General features: G+C 40.1%; 1 protein-coding gene across 1 annotated transcript; it reads left to right on the forward strand.

Moving 5' to 3' along the window:
- The first annotated feature begins 15,987 nt into the window (after positions 1-15,987).
- On the forward strand, positions 15,988-25,911 carry LOC147613086 (uncharacterized). The gene is made up of 4 exons (XM_086782389.1): positions 15,988-16,106; positions 16,238-16,293; positions 25,430-25,471; positions 25,627-25,911. Exons 1-4 carry the CDS (start codon positions 16,091-16,093, stop codon positions 25,714-25,716), a joined length of 204 nt encoding a protein of 67 aa, XP_086638515.1. The 5' UTR covers positions 15,988-16,090; the 3' UTR covers positions 25,717-25,911.
- The last annotated feature ends 1,393 nt before the right edge of the window (positions 25,912-27,304 follow it).

Consider the following 27,304-nt stretch of genomic DNA (forward strand, 5'->3'; position numbering starts at 1 on the left):
GCTCGATATCTCAACACCAGAGCAGGGATCAAGAAGAACTTGTTATCTGTCTCTGCCTTTACTAAGGCTAGCTTAATGGTTCAGTTTGTGGATGACAGATGCATTGTTCATAATCGCAATGATGGTAAGACAATTATTGCTTCTGGTACTTTGTCTCATGGCCTTTACAAACTAGATGCACATGAAAGATAAAGGCTTGTTGTATGTATAATTTCTGCCACAAAGGTAATGGGTGATGCTAAGTTATGGCATGCACTCTTTGGTCACTTGAACTTTGGTAGTTTGCTGCGTTTTCTTAAACATGACATGGTGTTTGAGCTGCCACATCTTGAAGCCCCTATCAAACATGTTTGTGAGGGTTGTATTCTTGGAAAAATGTAGTGGGCATCATTTCTCACTTATGCATTTTTGGTTGTCTTGCACATGTACTTATGCTTGAGCAATTCACATCAAGCTTGATGATAAGGCTATGAAATGTATTTTTGTGGGGTATAGATCAAAAAGTAAAGGTTACTGTCTCTATCATCCTGCTACCAAACAGATTCTTGTGAGTAGAGATGTTGTATTTGTGGAAGATGCAATTAAGCCCTTACTTTTTTGTAAAAAAATAGCAAAATGTATGTTCGCACATGACATATTCGACACTCTCCTTCCCTTGTTCAATGCATGACACATTGATGTAGAGCATTTGGGTACTCAAAGAAATGCTAAAAATTAGCCCACACAGGTTACAAATCAGCATGTTTTTCAGTCTACAAATCAACTTATTTTGATGAGGCAAATGTGGATGATGTAGTTAATCAAGAAAGAAGGAAAATTGAGGAGTCAAAAAGTATGCCAAAATGGTTGGTGCAAACACTAAGTGAGTAAATTCGCCACTCTTCTGCCTAGTAGAACACGTGCAAGTTCTCATCACACATCTCATGTTGATGTAGGTCATGCTCTTATTGCTAGTTTACATAATGAAGAGGAACCTATCTCCTTTGATGAAGCAAATGAATCTAAAAATTGGATGAGTGCTATGTAATCTGAGTATGATTCGATACAAAAAAATGATACATGGGATTTGGTAGACTTGCCTCATGGAAAAAAGGCCATTGACATGAAATGGGTTTACAAGCTTAAATGTAAAGTTGACAGTAGTGTTGAGAGATACAAAGTAAGGCTTGTTGCAAAGGGTTATGCATAAGAAAAAGACATTGACTATTGTGAAACCTTTGCACCCACATGTTGTATGACTACCACACGGAGTATCATTGCATTAGCAACATATAAAGATTGGAATGCATATCAGTTGGATATCAAAATTGCTTTCTTAAATGGATATTTACATGAGGAGGGAATCAAAAGCATGCATATTGAAGAAAGCTTTGTATGGTCTTAAGCAAGCTCCTAGATCATGGTATGAAAATATACATGTATACTTGGTTGCATAGGGTTTTTGCAATAGCCCAATTGACAGTACCCTCTATGTTAAGAGGACTAAGGATGTTTTATTGGTCATTTTGTTATACGTTGATGACATGCTACTCAGAGGTCCTAATTATAATCATATTTCAGCTTTTATAGTTGATTCAAAGAAGTATTTTGAGATGTTTGATCTTGGACTGTTGTCCTATTAATTGGGCATTGAGTTTTGGCAATGTAATGATGGCATTATTATGCTACAGAGGAAATACATAGATGCATTGTTGAAGAGGTTCAATCTTGAAGATTGTGAACATATGGCTACACCTATGGATAAACCTATGGCTACGCCTATCGAGCTGAATTTACGACTAAGTCTTGAAGATGTAGGTAACCTTTTTTATGCTAACTTGTATCAAGAAGCTGTTGGATGCCCTATCTTTTTGTGTAACACTAGGCTTGACATTCAGTATGTGGTCTCAATATTGAGTAGATTTATGCATAGCTCAGGCGGCACAAAGCATTGGTAGTCTATCAAACGGGTGTTCCATTACCTAAAGGGCACAAAGCACTTTGGGTTATTTTATCCCAAGGGGGGTGAATCATGTTGCATGCATTTACAGACTCAGACTGGGTTGGATATTATGACACACGAGTATCCACGAGTGGTTTTTGCTTTCGCCTTGGTGATTCATGTATATCATGGCTCAGTATAAGAAGCAACCCACTGTGGGCACTTCTAGCTTCTGTGAAGCTAAGTATAGAGCAACGTTTACAACTACAGTATAGAGCAGCGTTTACAACTACAGTTGAGTGTGTTTGGCTCAAGTGCCTTATTGTTGATTTAGGTATTGGCAAGTACTTAGCACTACCATTTTCACTAATAATCAGAGCGCTATGCGAGGAATCCAATTTTTCATGCTTGCATAAAGCACATTGAGGTGCACTATCATTATGTCAGGGAGGAAAGATGCTCTACAAGGGAAATCAACTTAGCTTATATGCCACCACAAGACAACTTGGCAGATTTTTCACAAAGGCTCTTCCAACGAGAGAAGTTTGAAGCTTTTTGCAAAGCTTTATACTTACTTTCCTTTGGGGACTAGTCTGAACTCCCTATCATAGTCCAAAGAGCTTGGCACATCTCTGTAATTCTAGTGCTAGCTCACCCCCCCTTGTTCATATCATCAGTCCATACTTGGTAGTGATGTGTGTGAACACACTAGGACCAATTGTGGCACTTTTTCCCTAGTGCTAGTATACACCCATCTTGGGATATACTTATCTCATCTTTGTACAACACACATTCGTTATCTATCAATCATCTCATTGTGTGCTCCCTTGAGCTTCTCCAATGTGTATGTGTGTGTGTGTGTGCATTCCTACAACCCTATTTCCAACAGACGTGGGCCCACAGTCTTGTACAAAAAAGACGTGAGTCTGGACACATAAGCCTACAAATGTGAGCCTAGAAATGTGAGTCATGAGCTAGAAATGTAAGCTTGGAGACATGAGTCTAGAGGTAGGTATAGCTAACATTTGTATAAACCAATTATTACTGCCATAAAGACTCGTACAGACATTTCTACTTATGTCTTGAAAGATTTTCATATCATACAACTACAAATTCCAAGAAAAATTCGTATTCATCGTCGCACAATCAGTGGAAATTAAAGTACAATTATTATCCAATAAAAGTTAATTATTAGAAAATTAAAGTATAATTATTACACACCAACCCGCCATAGACCCAATTTCTAGATTTTCATACCCCAGGTAGGCTTATTTCATACAAGGGAAGTATGCGAGTCAAGTTCGTATAAAAAATCTGTGAGCCTACATATGTGAGTCTAGAGACATCAACTTGCACAACTTGTAGATGTGAGCCTAGAGACATGAGAGCACGTGAACCTATATATGTGGACCTACAAACATGAGCCTAGTAGCAAAAAAAAACTTGTCTAAAACCATCATTTGAAACCATCGCATCGAGGGATTTCTTGTGTGATATGCAGGAAATGCTGACCCAAGCTCAGGATTCTATCAGGAACACGGTTTTATGGTGATAGGGGACACTCACCTTGGTCTTTTGAGCCAGGAGTGTTGGTTTATTTGAAAGTTCCTAAAGATTCTTAGACTTTGTCAATAGAAAAGTGCTCAAATTATCTCCTAGATATTGTGGTCCATTCCGAGCTATACGTCGGATTAGACGGTTACGTATGAGCTAAAACTACCTCGACATGTCAGAGTTCATCCAGTCTTTCATGTCAGTGTTCATCCAGTCTTTCATGTCAGTAGATTGAAAGACAAGCTGGGAGGTGAGGATAACACAGTTACTCCTCAAAAACTCATTGAAGTTAAAGATTTGTCTTATGTTCCACATGAACCTGAAAAGGTACTTGAATTTAGGGAAAGGAAACTTCGTGGTCACTTAATCTCTGAGGTTAAAGTTAAGTGGAAAGACAAGGAAATTGAGGGAGTCCGTTGAGAACGTTCAGTGCAGTTTTCCTTCTTTTCATTGGCAAGAGTGCAATGTTTTGAGAGAAGGGAAGTATGTTATGTGTACATTATATGTACATATACTAGGAGGCTAACCCACCCTAGGCAGGTGAGCATGGGAGCATGGGAACATGCTCTAGTGGGGCAAGGGTTAGGTCTAACCTTGGGTTGAGGTTAGGATCAGGCAACCAAGGGTCACACATGGAAATGGAAGGCCAAGAGTCACTCTCGAAATGGAAGGCCAAGAGTCACTCTGGAAATATGGAAGAACAAGAGTCACTCTGGAAATGGAAGGCCAAGAGTTACTTTGGAAATGGAAGGACAAGAGTCACTCTGGAAATGGAAGGACAAGAGTCACTCTGGAAATGGAAGGCCAAGAGTTACTTTGGAAATGGAGAGTCAAGAGTTACTTGAGAGATCTTCTATATAATAGGGGCATGGGGCACTCTCAAGGGATGGTTCCCTGATATAGAGCATTGTGTCTACTCTCTTGCCATTTCAAGCTAGAGCTATGTGCTGCTGGAGTGAAGTCATATCTCTTGGTGGTATGGGACACTAAGGTAAGATATGTGATACTTCATTGTATTTATGTGTGCACCCTTGGGCTCGAGGGTGGTTGGGTGGTTAAATGTATGCCTGGTTCATGTATGTTTATACATGGCTATTAGTTAGAGAGATCTTTAGGGTTTTAACAGTTCGGAGCAGTAGGCCTTCTACATAAGTTCAAGTAGAGGAAGAGGTAGAGGTCGTGGACGTGGCCAAGGTGGTGCCCGAATAGGTAATTAAAATTATGATCAGTAGCAGTAACAACAACAGTCCCAGGATTCACAACAACAACAACAGGTGGAAGAGGCCAGTTCAGAGGTAGGGGGTGTCAAAGAGGTCGTGGTAATTGGCAAAGGCAGCATAATGATACACGAGGCTGTTTTTAGTGTGGTAAGCCTGGACATGTACAGGTAGATTACTATAAGAAGAAGAGTGACATGCGAAATGGAAAAGTGTATCAAAATAACTATGCATCCTCTAGCAGAAATAATGAGGATAATGAGAGGTTGTTTGTTATGCAACATGTGGTTAATGATGTGTCTCGAAATGATGTAGCAGCATGTAAAGATGATGTATGGTATGTTGATTCAGGTGCTTCGAACCACATGACAAGTCATGGTGTGAGTGGTTCAAGGAAATGAAGAGTCTTGAAAGACCAAGTTTTGTTCAAAAAAGGGATGACACTACTTATCCAATTGCCCATGTTGGCGATGTGCCATTGTCTATGCAAGATAGTAAGGTGAAGTACCTTGCAGATGTACTTCATGTTCCGAACATTACAAAGAATCTAGTTTCTGTTTAACCCTGATGGTGGCTATTATGTATCACTTTAAAGATAAGTGCAGGTTGGTTGCAAAAGACAACAGAGTGGGCATAATGTTTACATTGAATGCAAATATGCCTAAAGTGAGTGTTGTAATGTTTGCAAATGGTTCAAGAGTTGTTGCAAATATAGACATTTGGCATAAGAGAATTGGGCATGTAAATGTGGAAAGAATGAAGTCCATGCAGACTAAAGAAATTGTGACAGGGTTGCCTAAGTTAAAAGTTGAAGGTATGTAGAAAGTATGTGAAGCATGTCAATTTGGAAAGCAAACAAAGCATGTATTTCCACATGAGAGAAATGTGAGCAGGAATGTACTAGATGTTGTGCATTCAGATGTATGGGTTCCTTATTATGTGCACATTATATGTACATATACTAGGAGGCTTACCCACCCTAGGCATGTAAGCATGAGAGCATGGGAACATGCTCTAGTGGGGCAAGGGTTAGGTCTAACCTTGGGTTGAGGTTAGGGTCAAGCAACCAAGGGTCACACATGGAAATGGAAGGCCAAGAGTCACTCTGGAAATGGAAGGCCAAGAGTCACTCTAGAAATGGAAGGTCAAGAGTCACCCTGGAAATGGAGGGCCTAAAGTCACTCTAGAAATGGAAGGTCAAGAGTCACTTTGGAAATGGAAGGTCAAGAGTCACTCTGGAAATGGAAGCCCAAGAGTCACTCTGGAAATGAAAGGTCAAGAGTTACTTTGGAAATGGAGAGTCAAGAATCACTTAAGAGCTCTCTTATATAATAGGGGCATGGGGCACTCTCAAGGGATGGTTCACTGATGTAGAGCATTGTGTCTACTCTCTTGCCATTTCAAGCTAGAGCTATGTGCTGCTGGAGGGAATTCATATCTCTTGGTGGTATGGGACACTAAGGTAAGATATGTGATACTTCATTGTATTTATGTGTGCACACCATTGCACTCGGGGTGGTTGGGTGGTTGGGTATATGCCTGGTTCATGCATGTTTATGCATGGTTGTTATCTAGAGAGATCTTTAGGGTTTTAATAGTGGTATCAAAGCGATCTCTAGAGTTAATTTTTGATGTTTTTTCTCTCATTATACCAAAATTTTAGCATTTTTTAAAAGTAAATTTTAATATATACTAAGCAAAAAATGTTATTTTTTGCTTGGTTTTGGTAACCTATGCATCTGGAACGTCAATATGGCGGTCGGAATGCATTCTTCTCAATTTCAATGGACGTATTGACGTTGAGGGAAAATTCTGTGAGAGTGGAAATGATATTTTTCTCTATTTTCATGTTCTTCTCCCTCATGTGAACACCTCTTAGGTGGGGTAGATTTGATTAATATTAATCATCATTAGGTATTAATCATGATTAGTAAAAAATAAGATTAAGACTTTAATCACAGAGAGAATGGAGAGTGGAGAAGAAGAATTGAAGGAAGAGAGAGTGGAGATGGAGGATGAAGTGGGGGAGTGAGCTCTATGCTCCTTTTCTCTTCCTCTTAATCGTGCACTACCGGAGGGGGGGGGAGGGGCTTTTCTCTGCAGGCCACCAACGCATAGCCCCCCCACATTACATAATTTTTTTTTAATAAAAATGCTTTATAAGCTTTTAAATATATTTTTTTGAAAAAAGAGAATTAAAAAAATTCTTTTCCAAGACTTTTAAAAAAAAAGATTCCCTTGTAACCTTTGGCATTTCGTGTCTAATTTTTGTGCCACATACATGTGTGTCTTTGTACACAAATTTTATTTTGACACATGCATTCACAGTTGGTGAATGGGATGGTGTTATGGTTGAACCTTTGTTCGATTCTATTAGTCATGTGAGTTAATTTTTCCATGATTTTTTTTTAGTTTCTTTCTTATTAGACCTGTTCCTTGCTTTCTTCATGATGGCTGGAATCTGCGTTCCAAGTGTGTCTCGCCTTTGACACTTGTCCATGATAGTTTATTTTGCACTTGTTTAAGTGTGGGTCTATGCATGATTTCCTAAGCCTTTGAGACAAATTCTATCATGGGTTAGTTGATCTATTTGTTTTGGTGGATTTTATTGGATGGTTTCCAAGTTGTATATGGGCTCATAATCTTCTGCCTAGATCACTTGCATCTAGGGGTTTTTAATGAGTGCTACACACATGTGTTTCACTTGGTTACTTTGGAGTTTTGCTTAAACGACACCACGTTCATATACTCATCCAGATTGATGAGTTGGCCACCGATTTTAATGCTTCTTCTGGCATGATCAATGACCATTAGATGGCATGTATTGATTTTTATGATGAACTATTTTTCATGGAACCGAGGTGCTTCCATGCTTCTATCCATGAGGATTGATCCTTTGGATAATATCATGTGCTTTGAAAGTAGGGTTTGCCTTTGTTTTTGCACGTAATTTTGGAGTATGTTCTTTGTACTCTTGTACATATTCCAACTTAGATACCTAGTTGCTTATGTATCTAGGTGAGTTATTTTTCTACCCTAGCTTTATTGTGTTTATTGGGTAGTTATCATTAGAAAGGCTCCAATAATTCAAATTGTTTTCTAATGATGTACTCGGAAAGAGTTATTCCTTGATGTGGTCTCAAGTATATAGCGACAGGTTTTAGTATGTAAAAGTCTGGGATAAGGTAATCTCATTCCTTTTATGCAAGATTCTATTAATTTTTCCTAGACGGCATACTAGGGAGTTCCAAATTTGTAAGGTATGTATGGTTGGTATCATGGTGGTATGGGACGCTAGCGATCCCTCACATATATTATTTTATTGGATAATTTGGGCTTAGGATTGTTGCCTTGCTTACATCACTTGGCATGTTGATCCCAACATTCAAAGACAATCTCATTTTCTCACTTCACTCAAAGTTGTAGTGTAGGTGTTCTCTAGATAAACTTCTTTTTATCTATAGCTTGCATGTTTTGATAGGTGTAATCTCATCGGCATTTTCACTTGTTGAAATCTCTTTCTTTAGAGTTCAACGAGTTTATCTTGTTGTGTTTGGATTAAGGAATTTTGGATTCTTTCTTTGTTGGCATTTCTTTCTCTAGTTCCATCTTTTAGATGATTTATACAGTCCACCTGATGGTTTACCTGATGGTTTACGGATGTACATATGTGACTCATCGAGATGTTGACGACTCCCTATGTTGCTATAGGTAACTAAGGATGCCGATAATTCCCTGTGTAGATGTGGGTACATCGGGCCCCCTTGGTTCCTGCCGTTATAATGCCATGTCTTCCTACTTTATTCTGAATGGTTTATAACAAGGAAAGTGGTTTAAGTATGAGTTTCTCTAATCACCTGCAGTCTGATGGGCAAACAGAGTGTGTGAATCAGATTGTAGAGGATATACTTCATGCATATGTCACTCGAAAACCATCGAGTTGGAAAAAGTATATTCAAATGATGGAATTTGCCTATAATAGTTCTAAGCCTACAGCTACTACTGGTTATAGTCTGTTCATGCTTATGTATGGGTATCAACTCACAGCACCTATTGATATCGGTCTTAAGGACATTGAGCTTGATGCATTGAGGGATTTCTTGTGTGATATGCAGGAAATGCTGACCCAAGCTCAGGATTCTATCAAGAGTGTTCAAGATAGAGCACGGTTTTATGGTGATAGGGGACGCTCACCTTTGTCTTTTGAGCCAGGAGCGTTAGTTTATTTGAAAGTTAAGATTCTTAGACTTTGTCTCAACAAGAAAGTGCTCAAATTATCTCCTAGATATTGTGGTCCATTCTGAGCTATTCGTTGGATTGGATGGTTGCGTATGAGCTAAAACTACCTCCACATCTCAGAGTTCATCCAATCTTTCATGTCAGTAGATTGAAAGACATGTTGGGAGGTGAGGATAACACAGTTACTCCTCAAGAACTCGTTGCAGTTAAAGATTTGTCTTATGTTCCACATGAACCTGAAAAGGTACTTGAATTCAGGGAAAGGAAACTCCGTAGTCACTAAATTATGAGGTTAAATTGAGGATTCGACTTGGGAGTCTCAGTTGAGAACATTTAGCGTAGTTTTCCTTCTTTTCATTGCAAGAGTGCATTGTTTTGAGAGAGGGGAAGTATGTTAATGTGCACATTATATGTACATATACTAGGAGGCTAACCCACCCTAGGCAGGTGAGCATGGGAGCATGGGAACATGTTCTAGTGGGGCAAGGGTTAGGTCTAACCTTGGGTTGAGGTTAGGGTCAGGCAACCAAGGGTCACACATGGAAATGGAAGGCCAAGAGTCACTCTGGAAATGGAAGGCCAAGAGTCACTCTAGAAATGGAAGGTTAAGAGTCACTTTGGAAATGGAAGGGCAAGAGTCACTCTAGAAATAGAAGGACAAGAGTCACTCTGGAAATGGAAGGTCAAGAGTTACTTTGGAAATGGACAGTCAAGAGTCACTTGAGAGCTCTCCTATATAATAGGGGCATGGGGCACTGTCAAGGGATTGTTCCATGATGTAGATTTTTTTGGATGTATTGCATATGTGCATGTGCTAGATGAGTTGCGTACTAAGCTGGATCCAAAGGCAGAAAAATGTGTGTTTATTGGGTATTTCCTTAAGCAAAAGGGATATAGATGCTATAATTCTGCTACACGTGAATTGAGGATAAGCATGGATGTTGTATTTGATGAGATGAGTAGCTGGTATGCTGCTGAAAAAGATGATGTTGGGGCTTATATAAGTAGAAATGTGGTTGCACAGAATGCAAGTCAACAATCACAGTCATTAAGTGGACCAGGAGAGTTCTCATCTAGCGGTTATGTTGATAGACCATGGAGCGGCAGGCTACGTCATAATACCAATCCTGAAAATGTAGTTGGTACATCACATAAAGGCAAAGAGAAAGTGGTTGAGCCCCTTGGTATACTTGATATTTCTATAGGGCATTCCCTTGTTAATGGAGATTCTAGTGGCTTGGAGATGAGCCTTGATGTGACGAGCTTGGGATTCCAGCAATAAGGACACTTGGTGTGAAGAAGGCTATGGAAGCCATGAATACAAAGTTACGAAGATCTAGAAGAGTCAAAAATCCTGTGTAGAGGTTGACTTATGATGGTTATGTGGCACATCACTATGCTTATATGGCAAAAGTTGTGCAGGTTGTAGAACCCACATGTTTTGATGAGGCTATTGGAAATGTGTGTTGGGGAAAAGTTATGGATGAGGAGATGGATGCATTGTATGGAAATGAGACTTGGGATTTGGTGCCATTGCCTAAAGGCAAGAAAGCTATTGTGGGGCTGTAAGTGTGGCTGTAAGTGGGTGTATAAGGTGAAACATAACAGTGATGGTAGCATAAGCAAGTGCAAGGCTAGATTGGTAGCCGCAGACACATGGGATTGATTATAAGGAGACATTTGCCCTGGTTACAAAGATGGCAATTGTGAGAGTTCTGATTCGATGGCTACAGCTAAAGGCTAGTTTTTATATCAGATGGATGTAAAAAATGTGTTCTTGCATGGTGACTTACAAGAAGAGGTGTATATGGATCAGCCACCAGGTTTGAGGATATAGGTCACCCAGAGTAGGTATGTAAGCTTCGTAAGGCTTTGTATGGGCTGAAGCAAGCTCCACGAGCATGGCATGACAAGATTGCTGAGTATCTTGTCACTATTGGTTTTTATATGGCAGATGCAGATCACTCTTTGTATGTGCGCAAGAGTGATAAGGGTATTGTGATCATCACCATTTATGTAGATGATCTTATTGTTGGGGGTGACACCTTGGAAGAGATTGAGCATGTGAAAAGTCTTCTCAAAAGGAAGTTTGAGATGAAGGATTTGGGAGATCTGCGCTAATTTTTTTGGAATTGAGGTCATTCGCACACCTGAGGGTATTTGGCTATCACTGAGACAGTATGTATTGGACATGTTGTCCAAGTATGGGATGGCAAATTGTAAGTCAATCTCGGTGCCATTAGATCAAAATGGCAAGATTAGTGCAGATGCAGGTTATGTGTTGGAGGATCCCACTATGTATAGGAAGATTGTGGGGAGTTTGACCTATGTCACGATGAGCAGGCCAGATTTGAGTTACACTGTTGGCTTAGAGAGCTAGTTTATGTAGGTTCCACACAAACCACATCTTGACAGTGTGCAATACACACTTCGGTATTTGAGGACCACTGTTGATTATGCATTGTTTTATGCAACAGGTGTACCATTGAAGCTATATGGGTACACAGATGCAAATTGGGCAGGTAACATTTGAGACAGGTGTACCATTGAAGCTATATGGGTACACAGATGCAAATTGGGCAAGTAACATCTGAGACAGGAGATCTACTAGTGGATTTATATTTTCATTGGGGAGTGCTACTGTGACATGAAGCAGCAAGAAGCAGCCCATAGTTGCCTTGTTGAGTACATAGGTAGAGTACAGAGAAGCTACAGTGGTAGCGTGTGAGGTAGCTTGGTTACGCAAGCTATTGATTTGGGGTTGTATGTGGAGAGAAAGGTTGTCATATATTGTGACAATCTTAGCAGTATACAGTTAGCTAGGAACCTAGTTTTCCATGTGCGGATGAAACACATTAAGGTACATTACCACTTCATCAGGGGGGAGTCTTGGCAGGCGACATCGACTTGGTCTACATTAGCATACAGGATCAGGTCGCTGACATCTTCATGAAGGCCTTGGGAGCTAAGAAGCTCCGTAGATTTTTGAGATATGCTTGGAGTTCATGAGCTTGGAGTTGAGCTTGAGGGGGAGTGTTGAGATGTCAAGCTCAACATGAGCTAACAGTCACGAGGCACCTGCATGACCGTTCAACATTTACATCCCTGGCAGGTTTGGTATAGCTGGCACCGATATATCTTCGCCAGAGATTCTACAGTTGGACTACACCGACTAGTCCACATCTACCCACTCCTCTTAGCGTGTTCACATTATGGACCGCTTATATATACTCTATTATGTGTGTTAGTCACTTTAACTTCTATGTAGACCTCTTTTATTGTGTGAAGAAGAAGAAGAATTTTCAGCCTCTCACCTTGTGTGTTCTCTTCTAGGGTTTGTGTGAGTGTGTGTGTGCTTGCAAGAGCTCAAGCTCTCTCCTCCCTTGCATCTTTTTATTTGATTTATGTCCAAGCAACCCATTTGAGTCATAGTCTACATGTCTTAGTGTAGTACCCTTGCACAGTAAACGAGCTTTTGCACAATCAAGAAACCAATGCAATTGGGTTTTTCTCGTAAGTTTTAGTTTCGCATGGATGCAAAGGGACATAGAGTTGTTCGCCCTAAAGTTTAACTATTTTTATGTATATCACGTGTATGTTTGTGTTATGTTATGTTGAGTTCACATCAAATAAGTTGGTTTGTGAATTTGTATCATAAGATCCTATTGTGTCGATCATATTCCTTTGGAAATTTATGGTCGAGGATCTTTCACAATGTTATGTGGCTAACCTATTGAGCAAACACAGTTTGTGTTTTTTGTTAGTTAGTAAACAGACTTCAATATCAAAAGTTATGTGTCATGTGCTCAATACGAACACATTCCAATGAGGTTTTACCTTTCTGAAGAAGTTTGTTACTTAAGGGGATATTCCTTTGATCATTGATTTTTCATTGAGCTCAAAAGGTTATCTAAAGATAAATGTTGATGTTTAAGTATTACACATATAAATGCTTTAAGGTTGAATTCTTTTAATGTTTATGTTGTGTACAAGCGCTTAAAGGTTGAAAATAACTAAAGCATTTGATCTTGATTTAGGTGAGTTGGCTCAAAAGGGAGTACAATTCACATCTATTATTAGGTAACTTCATTTACAAAGTTTAACCTTAATGATTGGTCACGGTGCCTCAAACGTAATCTTTTTAGATTCGTTTAAAAGTATGACTCATCGAAAAGTACCACTTTGGGTTATGAACAAAAACATGTTACGAATGTTGATTTGGGATAGTAAAGATAGTTAATGCTTGGTAAAAGCGACCTGTCTATCTATAAATAAGAGTCTAATTCCTTGGAAAAGAGGAAAGACTATGGTGGTGACATAATAAAGTGATGTCTCATTCGGCCACATCGTAAAGGTATGAGTATATGCTTGCAAAAGAAAGTAATAAGACGTACTTATTTGTGAAAAGAAAATTTGACCATATGAAAGAGAGGCACAATTACAAGTAGTTATGCTTGTGGATTCCACAATGTTAGACGTAGTACAAGGAACCTTATATTTGTTTTTATATATGCATAAAAGTTATCAAGCAAATAAGTTGCTTGAAAAATATCTACCAATAAAAAGAAATGTCTATGTGGACATTGTTTCACTTATTGAAGTGTAACGAAAAAGAAACTTATTGCCTAGATCCAAATTCAAGGACATCCAAACTTTTAAAAGGCAGGGTCTAGTGTTAATGATCAGTTACTCAAGGTACTTGGGAGCAACTAGGTGGAATGGGATGCCTAGTGATATGTGATATGCCAACATACGAGTAATCGAAAGGAGTCGACCGAGCAAGGTTGAGGTTATCTCATCCAAAAGAATTTCTCGATTGAGTCGACGGTCGAGAAGTAAAAAGAATTGGCTAAGGGAGTAAATGGTTACTTTACTCTTCATTGCTTATGGTATACAAGGTCGATCAACTAGTACGCAAGGTACTAAAAAGTAAGAGAATAATCTTATTTGGAAATTGTGTTTCACGGAAAGGAGGTTATCCACAAGATTGGTTCTATTAGTGTATACAAGAGTGCACTAAAAAAAGGGTTAATGGTAACCAGGTAAAGCCTTTGAGTGATCATGACACTTAAGAAGTAAAAAATAGCAATGAAAAGTCATTAATTGCATACAAGCCTCTGATCAAGGACATATGTAAAGTTGGTGGACATAATCATATTGGTTTGTGATGTTTAGCATCAACCAGAATAAAGTATTCATCTTAGAAGAAGGTGTTAAAGCCAACCTCATTATTCTAAGGGTAATATAAAGTTCAGCACCGTGTCAGATTTGTATGGTGTAATGACACTTACATAGATAGTAAGTGTTCTTAAAAGAAAAAGATACTCTTTCGTAGAAAGGGAGTTTAAGGGCACATGAACAAGAAAGTAATATTTCTCTACCAAAGGAAGTGTTTCTCTAACTGAAATACTTATGAAAGAGAACTTATTCCAAGTTAAAGACTTGTTTAAGTTTGATTTAAAAGGAAAAGTTAGAAATCTTTAAACAAGATTTCTATTATGACTATAAGCATGCTCTAGTATAAGAGAGTAAAAGTACTCTCTTGAAAAGAAGTGAAGTATGAGACCTTAAAAAAGAGAAGGTTATCTTCTGAGATTGCAATAAGGTGAACCAAAGAGTTAAGGAGAACTCTGTTTCCTTTAAAAGGGGGAAAGGTTCTAATCTTTCTCCAAAGTATTGAAGGTTTTGAGACATTTCACGATACGTAAAAGTTTGAGTGTGATCAAAATTTAAGAGAAGGTTGGCATACTCAAAAAGAAGTTACCCAGTTTTGTTTTCGAGGTTGAAAACTTTTCTTTCAAGGGGGAGGAAATGTTATGAGACTGACGAGTAACACTAAAAGGTAAGACTAGGAAATATTATTTATATATAGAAGGTTGCACATAAATAAGATTCAGGGGATTTCAAATAGGAAATACCTAAGCAATGGTTAATAGGCAGCATTAAAGTTAAAGTAAAAAGGGAAGTAGATGGTGCACAATGGAAGCCCAAGGGACACATGGGTAGTTGAAGAGGCATTAGACAAGGAAAAGGCAATGTCTAGCCAATGAAAGGTCAAGGAGCTGAAGTTGGAAGGTCATGCACCACTTTGGCCTATATAACCAGGTGAGGGACTATTTGGGATATGGTTGGGTGGAGAATCAAGGTTCTAGTCTTACAAGTCCTCAAGCTTATGATGCAAGGAGCATTACAGTCTTTCTCTCTTTGCAGGTCAATCCCTTGCTATTCTCTCTCTATCTCTCTTGAACAACACATGCCACTTCTTTGTGTGTGTGAGAGAGAGAGAGAGAGAGAGAGAGAGAGAGAGAGAGATAGGGCACTGTGGAGGCCCTAGGGAAGGAGGTAAAGGGGAGAGTAAGAGGTGTGAGAAAGGCTTCGAGGGAGATGCTGAGAGAGAGCAAAGATGTAAAGGGTGAGAACAAGGTGAGAAGGCGAGCAAGGGGCGAGAGAGGTGGGCACTATAGGAGGGGAGGGGCTGATGATGACTGAGTAGGAGGGAGGAGGGAGGAGTGAAGTGTCAGTGGTCTGCTAAAGAAAGCAACAGAGAACCTTAGCTTTTGATTAAAGCTAAGGCATTAAAGTGCCTTGGATAAAAGGCATACAAGTGAATAGGGTGAATAGCGGGCGTTCACTTGTGTTTTTAGGAGATGTAAGCCCATGCCAAAGATGTGTGTGTACGTGACAAGCATCATGTGCGCACTAGACCATAAGGATAGAGAAGAGTCATTAGATTTTCATCTCTTGTGGGCACTCGACCACAAGGACATAGAAGAGTCATGTAGATTTTCATCACTTCACTGGTGCTAGGCATTGAAATTCAATCTCCATACTAATTTTCGGTGCACCGAGGAAAAAAATCCTATGGAGATGGATTTTCAATAGCCTCAGTGGATCGAAGTCTACGATACCTATCAATAGGCAAATAATTATTAGCCTCAAAAGGTCTTTTCCTCCTCTTTTTTGCCTTCTCTCTCTCTCTCTCTCTCTCTACGTAATCACATTTTCCCTAAGGACCTTTTCATTTATAATTATATATATATATGATAAATATATAAACAAAAACTCTCTCTCTCTCTCTCATATATACACACGGGACGAAAACCTAAAGGCTTTGCGTTTGCTTGTATCTCAAACAGGGAGCTTCTAACAAGGGCAGGAAATGTCGTCCAAGCAAGGTAAGCGATTAGATCTGCTTCGTTTTCCTAAAGCCCGAAGAGACACAGGCATGCTTTACTTTGAAGTTAGTTAACGAAATTTGCGTTGGGATCCTTCTGCCGATTGATTACTGGTGCTTTCATGATGGCAGGTGGTAAGGCAAAGCCTTTGAAGGCCCCCAAAGTGGAAAAGAAGGAGTATGATGAGGTATAGTTTGCTGCACTTTTTTTTTTGGGGTCTCAGATGATGCACATGAAGGCATCAAAGTGCAGAGAGTGGGACTTAAACCCCGCACAGAGAGAGAGAGAGAGAGAGAGAGAGAGAGAGAGAGAGAGGGTTTTTAACATCAGAGCCAAGGCAGCAGCCCAGAAAATGTTTTAAAGGCACACTATTTGTCTTGAGGAGAGTGTCTTTATATAAGGGGTACCTCCAGCTGTATTCATGTATCCTCTGGTCATGAGCCTCAGCACTAAATTCCTCTGAATTGAAGCATAGCCCGTTGATTTTGGATCATGGTTGCATGCCTGCCTGTTAGAGAGAGAGAGAGAGAGAGAGAGAGAGAGAGAGAAGAAGAAGAAGAAGAAGAAGAAGAAGAAGAGGGGTTGATATGATGGGGTGTCTAAAAGAAGGAATATGATGGGGTGCAGCTTTGACAAGATCCATAAGTGATGTGGTTGAGACTGGAAACTGGTATGATATAGTCTCGGGTGCTTCTAGTGAGTGCTGTCTGGATTTGAGTGGTGGTTTCGCTGGAAGGAGTCTCCCGTATTGGCAATTTGGGCTTTGCTTTATATGTGTTACCCTGATTTAGATTGCTTACTAGGAAGGGAGGTATTCTCTTCTTCCACGTAGGCTTCTCTCAGGTGCAGACAGGTTGATCATGGTCCATGTGCTCATGCTCTTCATCATCTGTGTAAGTTTGGAAGAATGCAGTGATAAGTCTATACCCATCATCTCAAGAACGTCCCCTCAATGGTACTGTGAGGAAAACTGCAATGCACTTCTGAGCTTGTGCTAGTTCATGACTGCAGATATTGTGAAACCCATGACAAAGCCCCCAGATCTTATACAGAGGAAAGAAGGGGCTGTTTACAACATGCACTTGCTGGATTCGTTTGAATAAGGTGTCACTTCTTTCTTGGCAAGCAAAGAAAGTGATCTTGGTAGATCGACACCCTAGTATCTTAGCATATGGTCGAGGTGAACATTCTCATATCCTCTAAATACACCTTGTATTCTTTGGTAGGGATGGGTAAGCAAACTGTGACCAAAAAGCCAGCTGTGCCCGCCAATAGGTCAAAGGCCGGAGCATAGTGGCAGTGAAGTGCTTTTTTTTTTTTTTTGAGGAAACACAGAGCTATATTACCGGAGCATAGTGGCAGTGAAGTGCTTTTCAATAGGTTCGGAAACGTTTTGATTGAAATGTTGTATGGGCTTGAATCGTTTTGGCTGAAATCTCATTTCTTTGGGTGGTAGTGAATAAATCCTAAATTTTGGCAAAATAGAGGAGGGATTAAAAAAACAACTTTTTAGGTTGGAAATTTATTGTTATTTAAAAACTTAGACCATACATTAGGGATAAATTTAGGGGAAGCTAGGAATTTAAGGCAAATTTAGGGGAGGTTGAGTGCGGGCTTCGGGTTGAGGGGAGGGAGGGGCATGACAAGGGGAGACCAAGAAAGGGGGGGGGGTTGAGCTTACCAATAGTGGTGCACCTCCAGCTCGTCTTTGATTAAGGTGTGCGTAATAGACACTTGTAACAAAGTGATTTTAGTGTGCACATGCACATGGGGCATGGGCCTAGGCACATAGGGCTTTAGGGGCATTTAAACATGTAGGCATGTGGGAGTTGGGGTTATAAAAGATAGTAATCCTTTGTACTTGGTACGTTGTTGACATATTATACATTTGACTTTTCTTGGAACTATTAGCTTCTTGCACTAGCTTTCATGGCTTGCATCATGAATCTATGGCTACTCTAGGCATTAAGGAGCAACTTGTGTGTGACTCCAGCCATTGAGTCTAGTTGTGAGGGCTTCAACCATCGAGTTCTACTCTATCCCAAGATCCCTTCCTTGCATTGGTATCAAAGCAAAACTTTGATCTTGATAACTTTTGGTTTTGATCTTGATATTGATCTTAATCATTTTCGGATCAAGTTTTACATAGTTTTTCAAGATTACGTTTATCTTGATTTGTGTGGATTAGCAATGAGATGAGTGTTAATCATTCTCGAATATATGCTATTTACTAATTTTAAAAATTATCTTCTTTGAGTTTAGTGCACAATCTTCTTGATTAGTGATTTCTCTCATCGAATCTTTTCATAAATCCTAGTTTCCTTCAACATTTGTCTATTTTCTTTAGATTCTTGGTAATTTGGGAGATACTGGTGGTTGCTATGTAAATTTTGATACAAAGTTTATCAAAAAAGTATACAGATTGCAGTTCTGTTGAAGATTTGAGTGAAGATTGCAGTTTTGCCGCAAATTTGAGCACATTTATGTGTAGATTGTAGTTTTGTTGCAGATTTATGTGTAGTTGACAGTTTGTTGCAGATTTAGACAGAGGTTGTTATGCAGAGTGGAGTTTAGAGGAATCTTGGTGCAAATTTGTAGTTTGCAAAGATTTAAGTGTAGAAATCAAATCTTGAGGAGACTTAACATGAGTGATTCTTAATCAAATTTTTCTTAATGTTGATCATTTCTTGCAAGCAATGGTGTTTTTTTAAAAGAAATTGCTACAAATTTTACGAAACCGTGAATATTGTTGTAAACTCAAGTAAGAAAGGCACAACTGTTGGATTCTTGTTGAAATTGATGCAAGAAAAGCAAGATTAGTGAATCTTATGGGAGTTTCACAAGATTGATCAAGTTCTTGCAATCTTTTGTGGCATATTTTACATCATTGGGTAATGAGTGCTATCTAAGAAGTACTTGATCAAGAAAGTGATTAACAGTAAAGATTAGTGTCAATCTATATCATTAATCATTAACTTTTATAAGAACTAATGAGCAAATATCAAGTGAAACATGCAATGCAAGTTTCTTGCCCTAAGTTGTAGCTTGACTTGTACAACCAACTAACCTTGCTAGAAATCGAACCCAAGTGGGAAAGCCCAACATCAATAGAATGATCTTGACATCTTTTATGAGTGTCAATTCATTGCATTAGGCAAATGTGTGGAGAATGAGTAGGTATAACAAAGATGAGTACCCAAAATTAGCCTAATGTAAAATATAAATGAATCAATCCAGAGCAATCATGGACCCCCACCCTCAAGACTAGAGGAATCAGAGGAGGCAAGTTCTAGCACAGTCAGCACTTGTTATGTCATTATATTAGCTGACTAGGAAAAATAGGGTCCTCTGTCGCCATGATCGCATTGAAGTTTGTTGGATGGCTTTTTTCTTGACGATTGCTCTTGTGTGCGTTTCCTTCTCTCTTTTAAAGGGCCTGAATGTATGGTTGATTCCAGTTGCTTGTTGTACGGCTTTGTACTTGCTGTGCGACTTTGTACTTGCTACACGACTCTGTACCTATTGATCCCAACCTCGCTACACGATTGATTCCTAGGCGACGACGATTGATTTCTAGGCGATGGCTTCTGTGCTAGCTGTAAGGTGTTGTAAGCGTTGTACAATGTTTCCTTGATTGTTGTGCCAACTCTCTCAAACCTATTGTAGCTATTGTATGCCTAATAACACAAGGTGAAGGTGTCTCAAGGCAAGGCCAAGTAGTGGTTGCAACACAAGGCAAGAGTAAGGGCTTCCCACCGTGCCTGTGAACAAGTGCAGGCAAGGAAAAAGAGCCAGTGTCGTTTTGGAAGGAGCTGCCAGGCATTGCACAACAAGGTGGCCGGTGGTGAGAAAGAAAGCACCACACGCTGTCAAATCTATTGCATCCAGTTGTTGTTTGGAGTTTTCCTCAAGAAGAGCTCCATAATACTCAACATTGGACGACTTCTCTATTGCTGATTAGAGTTTCTAAAAAAGGACTACAAGGTATCAAACTGCATCTTAGTCCTTGGTGGATTCCCTCCTGCTAGAAGTAGGGAAAGGTTACCCATTTTGAAGTCTCTTTGAGAGTAGAAAACAAGGATTCTTGGAAGGCTTTCCTGGAAGGGAGACTGGCATTTCACAGAAGACTCTCCTAGTTGGGAGAATGGTTTAGTGAAGGTTCTTCAAGAGGAGTAAACTCCCAAATGTATCGAGTCCTAGCTGTATAGCTAGGATAAGGTTTCTCTTGTTTCTTGGTTATTGTTTTCATGCACATGTTGGAAATATGGTGCAAAACACCCTCATACTTGTACTAAGGAAATACTCCTTGGAATGAAATTTCTCTCTCTCTCTCTCTCTCTCTCTCTCTCTCTCTCTCTCTACTATCATGGCGTGAGCATGCGCCCTTAGCCTCTATGCGTCGTGCATAGCCATTGACCTATCCTTGTGGGGGGTGCGGCTTGTTCTGACCCGGTGATGTGTTGAGAGAGTTTAGCTTTTCTTCAGTGTGAAATTTTCCACTCAGTTGCAAGTGTATTCAAACTAGGATCGGTACTACTGGGGTGCTTGCACTGTTAACAGCGGATGACTACCATGCGGTTATAAATTGCACTTTCTTATAAGGTGAATTCGGGCATGTCCTTGGATTCATCTAGGTATAACACATTTACAACTTACAGTCTAAGTGAGTTATATCGATTGATTGTCTTATGATAGAACCTTGATGGCAACTGGGACTATTCCCTAGACTAGGGCTCACCAAATGTTGTGTGCTCATCTTTAAATTGCCAAAAGGTTATTGTATTTGGGCACTGTGTACAAGTATAGACACATGGCACCCTATCGGAGTGGGTGCATGCATCAAATTAGTTTGAGCTTTGGTACCCAAGGCAAAACAAAAAGTTACCCCGTTTTGAAGGCCGTCTTGGGCACATCATAAGATTTAGTCCTCATGTGGGGATATCTTGAAGGGAGATCGATCATTTTAGCTTCTTGAAGTCTATCCAGAAGATTATCCATCCGAAACAATGGGTATTTATTCTTAATGGTTAGTTTATTCAACCCCTTGCTGGCAACATAGAAACATGTCCCTCTTTTTCTCTTCTCATAGAAGGACGAGAGCTCTCCATAGAGACTTAAGCCCACTCTTGAGATAATCTTGTGCTCACGCTTGAGATGATCTTGTGGTAACTAGTTCCATATCTACCTTGTTATCCTTAGATTGGTTAAACCAATATGGTATCCGCAAGAAAAGGCACTAACTCAGTGGTGCGATCTACTGTTCTCGTGAGTTGAGGAGCAATCAAGACGATAAAAAAATTATGTTTTTAGTCTTAATTTTGTGTGATTGTAGAGATACATAATACACCTCTTCTGCCTTTTGGACAACTTTGACCCGCTCCTCAGCATCATGCATCTCTTGTTGTGGATTCTCTGTATTCCAATGTGCTTAATTTATAGAGACGATTGGCGGAGCTACACTTCTAGGCTTCCCAAGCTACAACTAGTAATCCTTCTTCTATATAGATTTCCTTTCATCTGGAATCGTTTTGCTATGAGAAGAAAGAGTGCGAGGAATTGTACTTGGACAAGTGGACCGCTTTTTTCGATTTGTACGAGTGCAGCAATGCTCACCGTATTAGTATGATTCAAATTATGGGTGCTCATTGTATCATTCTGATTTAAATTATGCTTCAGCATAAAGCGTTTGCCTGGTGGAAGGACCTCTGTGTGAAGCCAACAACATGGCTGTTTTTCAGCTTGTGTTTAAGACACAATTTTTCTCTATTAACAAGATAGACAACGCCTGAAGGTTGTTTAAATTGGAGACGGGAAAGAAGACCCTGGACAACCATACCTAGGAGTGTAAAGATTTGGTGAACCGTTGTAAGGCCCTTGAGGAGCCTTGTGTTGGTTTATATGCTATACTTGTTCGGCCTTCCACTGGACTATTAGAACGAGGTTCTCTAAAACCATATTCACTCACTAGATGACATCTACAAATATGCCAAAAATTTTGATGATATCCTTGCAGTCAAAAGGGATGGTGAGCTTGCATGTGATTCCTCTTGCAAGAGCCAAAAATTCTCTAAAGACAAGAAGCAAGGATATGTTGTAGCATCCCACAAAGGGTAGTCGTTTGCAATGCAATCCCACGAAGTGCTCTAGAGGCTAGCTCTAGAAGCAAGCAAAGGTATGCGCCACTTGTTGAGGAACATATGGCAAAGATGCGGAAGGGCAACCTATGCTTTGAGTGCAATCACCCCGGCCATCACCACATGGATCTTGAAGAAGAAGTCTTCTGGGGGGATAAGACATTGGTATATATTAGGAAACTACAAGATAACTCTTTGATCTTGATTCTCTTCTGTTGAAATTCATCATTTGGATAGTAGTAGTTGCCTTGGGTGTCAGATTAGTGAGTTTGCCTTTGGTTCGCATGATCTTCTCTGGATTGAGAGATCTATAGGCAGCCATTGGGTGCAAGTTCTGTTTGCCGACAACTCTACTCACAATTTTATTTCTTCACGTTTGGTGTAGACACACTGGCTACTTACGGTGGCAAGTGATCACCTGTATGTGGTCAGTCCAAGGGTACATACATGGAAGTGTGGGATCAAAAGGTGCCTAGGCTAAAGGTCTAGATTCAGGACTACCGGGAGGCTTTGGACTTTCACATCATGAACCTTGACATGGTGGATGTGATCTTGGGAATGTCTTGGTTTTTTGATAAGAGCGAGATGATAATATTAGATTATTGGTCTCATAGGCTCTCTTTTGTTCATGACGGGGTGAAGTGTATCTAATTATCTCACGTGGATTTTGTGATGAAAACTCGACTCAGGTTTCGGTTGAGGATATATGTTAAATGTTTTTTTGATCCAAATTCAGTCATTTTGTTGTTTTCATGATCTTTTTCAATCTTGAAATTTTGTTAAGATCATTTGCTTGTTCTCAAGTAGTGAAAATTTTAAAGATTACACATTTTGGATGATATTTTAAATGAGTTTCCAAGCGAGTTATCAAATGGTCTCTCACATGAGAGGGGCATTGATCATGCGATTAAGGTATTGCGTGGTGGGGTAATCTCGTCTCTCAGCAACCATATCGGTTTAGCCAGAAGGAGGAAGATGAAATTGCTTGGCAACCACAAGATTATCTCAGTAAAGGTTTTGTTCGATCTAGTAAGTGTCCATGGGACACACCCGTGCTTTTGTCACGGAAGAAAGATGGTAGCATGCGCTTCTGTGTGGATTACAAAGGCTTGAATAAACTCACTGTCAAGAGTAGGTATTTGCTGAGGATGGATGACTTGGTAGATTGATCATCGTCTTCAGGGTGCTAATTATTTCACCAAGATTGATCTGTTGTCAGGCTGTCATTAAATCGGATTAAACCTAAGGAGGTGACGTGCTATGGCCACTATGAGTTTTTGGTTCTACCTTTTGGGTTGATCAATGCTCTTTTACTTTTCAGTAGAAGTGGGTTATTGTCTTCTTGGATGACATACTGATTTACAATAGGTCATTGGAAGAGCACATTTAGCATCTCAAAGTCATCTTGAAGATTCTCAGACGAGAGAAGTTGTATGCAAAGGAGTCAAAGTGTGACTCCTTCAAGCATGAACTCCTGCATTTGGGTCATGTCATCTCTGTTGATGCTATGAGGATTGATCTAGATAAGGTCTGTAAGGTCTTGGAATGGCCAATTCCATGGACGATTAGGCAGGTGAAATCATTTTTTGGTTTTATTGACTTGTTTAGGAAGTCCATTGAGGCTTATGCCAAGATTGTTACCCCCCCCCGACTCAACTTTTAAAGGGGTGAGAAGTAAAAAGGGTAAGTTAAGTCCTCACATGCCACAAAACATGTCAGAATACAGGGCATTCACACGATTCACGAGTTAGGCGTCGTGCATGAACTGGACATCCATAGCAAGCAATCACACGAAATTAGTTCACGTGAAAAAGTTTCAAACATTGTAATTGTTACGTCTCGACAGGCCTGGGGCTTAGTTGGGGTGTGGGGATTTGGAGGGTTAACACGTGGGCTAAGGCAAGATGAGGTCTAGATTAGCTAAGATGTTATAATTAATAGCCTAGGGCTAATAATGGCTAAAAGCTTATAAATAAAGTAAGGGTCAATAATAACAAAGTTATTGCTATATAAGTGACCTCGGGGGAATTTATGAGCTATTGAGGTATCTTTTGATTCCCTCTCCTTAGTAGCTAGGTTTGTTAGTTTATTTATTTTTGATCTTTCAAATGTTTTGTTTTTGTCTTTGTCCTTCTTCACTATTATTTCTTTCTCAAATCTCTCAATTCATAAGTTCAGATTTGTCCGACCTTATGAAGGTATATATATCCACGCGGTAGATAGGAGGGCTACCAAGGGAGTGCAAGACCTCATGGCCATGGAGCTTGCAAGGTGGGTGGTTCGGCCTAGTGGTATGGGATGCTAGGCTGGGGCCATCTGTACCAAGCAGGCTCACGACAACTGGACCTCAGGCTCGGGGGTGTCTCGAGGCTGAGGTCTAATCCTTGGGCGTGGTCTTGGAGACCTTACACAAACATGTGTGTACAACCTTGTTATAACAAATCTCTTTATCATGGAACATGTAAAGCATTGGCATATCTGGGCATGTGTCTGGCTCATCGGAAAGCATGGAATTGGGAACTCGGACACTCAGATCCATGCCTTGCCCCCGTAAAATGTCATGAGATTGGAGAGGACCATTTGGGTGGCCAAATAGTGACACCAGTGCACAAGTAGCTAGCTCTTAGCTAATAAGAGACAAGTATCATTCACATTTGATCAACTGTTTTTGGGTTGGCTGGTAGCTTGGTTGGTAGGTGTAGCCATACAGTCGCAGATGTGGGCTCCTTTGGTGCTTCAGTCCAGGTAGAGATGATTTTGCCATTTGGCGGTGGCTTCCCATTGGGTAAGGGCTTCGGATAATCCACATGGGCTACAGGCGTGCGAGGCAGGCCGGCTGGATAATTTGAGAGAATGTTGGACATGACTTGGCAGAACACGACACAGACAATGACTTGGCTGGATAATTTGAGAGAATGTTGCACCACCTTGTGAATGATGCTTGTTAGCCAGCTGCTGCACCTGGAGTGGCCTCAGAAGAAGGCTTATCTTTTACTGTGCTATATAGGATGTCTGATGATGCTCTCATTCAGCGACCGAGCTTGCAATGGTATTGAGATGCTTTCTCTCTCTCTCTCTCTCTCATCAAGAAAGAATATCGGGATGTTTGCTTCTCTTTTCTGTGAATACTGAAGACAGGTCTACTTCAAGCAATCTACGCTATTGACAGTTTGTTATATGTGTTTCCAGAATGACAAGGCCTTTATTCAGAAAAAGAAGGACGAAGAGAAGGTTAGTTGATTCATGTATTCAAAATTCTGTGTGGTTTCAACTCTAACGTTGTGATTTGTGATCAAACTTAAGAACACCCCATTTTTTTCAATCCATGAAACTCTGTGTGTGTTTCAATATGAATTCAAATTCTGCGTGTGTTTCAATATTAATAGGCTATGAAGGAGCTGAAAGCGAAAGCATCCGGCAAGGGCACATTTGCTGGGGCAGGCTTGAAGAAAAGTGGCGGCGGAAGTAAAAAGTAGTATTATTTCTGGCTTTTAAGATAGGTTGGTATCTCACGGCCATTGGAAGGCTCTCCTGTGGATTATGATATTACTCCCTTAAGATGGAAACATGATAATTGCCATGAACTTCAAATACTTTTTAAAGGCTCACTATCTATGGCTATCCTTTATGTTTGTATTATAGGAGCTTATAAGTAAAATCTATTCGGAACACATGGATTTTTTTTTTTCCTTTTAGGAAGATTGGGTGTTGCTTTTGCTTTACTTATAATATTTTGCAATGGCTGATGTTTTGGGCTGCTATTGGATAAAAAGGCGTACTTTCCTTGTGCTTTCTGGTGGAACCTTGAGTTGCTTATGGATGCCTATCAGAGATCTGTCAAGCTCATGGTGGCCTCTCGATTGAAATATAGAATGAACTGTCTAGAAAGTATCAAGTTCAAGTAGTTGTATTGTAGTATTGGGCTTTACATGTACCTCATGCACTTTGTAGTAAGCATGGCCCTTGATTGCTCATGAGTGTTCATTCAAAAATGTGTGGAGCCTAGTGATTCTACGTTGAACTACGTAGTTTCATAGGTGAGTACATGAGCATTTCTTTATTGGTTTTTTAGCCACAAAGGTAGTCCTTGGTGTTTTTTTTTTCATGGTTTCATGAAAGATTTTCTTTAATGTGTAGGAATCGAGTTAGCAGCCTCTCAAAATTATAATGTGTAGGTTCACGTGTAGGAGCTAACTGGTCTTGGTGACTGGTTCGGGATATGACTGACGAGAGAAAGAAAGAAAGTTGTATTAAATGTGTTCAAAAGACCCAAAGGGTCTATGAGATCAAATGAAGTGTTAAAATAGTTCCATAAGATAACTTGACCATGGAAAAGATAAACATAGACAACTAGCTACATGTACAATAATGATGACAATAGGCATATCTGGAGAGATGTGAAAAATGTCTTCATATCATGTCAGTGCATGGGGAAGCTCATGTGTAGAATATCATCCTCATCCATCAAGGATGTCCGGTAAAGGGGAATGCACGATTGTCGAGAGGCTGCGGTCGTCCTCTTTTTGAAAGAAGCTAGGGATGGTTGGCTATGAGGTGTCCAGAGGTTGAACTTTGCACTCTCATGAGGAAGTTTATGTGTTTGTTGAGCTCCGTCAAGTAACGTCCCAATTAAGGAAATCAATGATCCTAAACAATGGACTAAGTCCCTCCCAAAAGATGCAGTGGAATCTCCCAGTATGCTGGGCATCTGCAGATGTAGTGCTCCTCCGTCTCAATCTTATCAGTAGATTAGAGTCCACAAGTCTCTTGTCCTCTCTGGCAATGCCCTCTGCTCTCCCTGTATCCACATGAGGGTGGTGAGATGACACCAGAATCTGCCCAACATGTGACATATGTCCGTGGAGGTATCTCAGACTCATCTAGGTATCAGAGGCTCTGCATGAGTCCATCTCTTGTGATCCTGAAGAAGTGATCTTTGTAGAGGCTCTGCATGAGTCCATCTGTTGTGATCCTGAAGAAGTGATCTTTGTAGAGCTGCATCTTCGCGGGTAGCACCAGGGGTGCAAACCATATGGTGTAGGCTGAGGAGATCAGACCGAATCA

The sequence above is a fragment of the Cibotium barometz genome, chromosome 44 (assembly GCF_041138505.1).
Source record: "Cibotium barometz isolate CiBa-2024 chromosome 44, ASM4113850v1, whole genome shotgun sequence".
Lineage (NCBI taxonomy): Eukaryota > Viridiplantae > Streptophyta > Polypodiopsida > Cyatheales > Cibotiaceae > Cibotium > Cibotium barometz.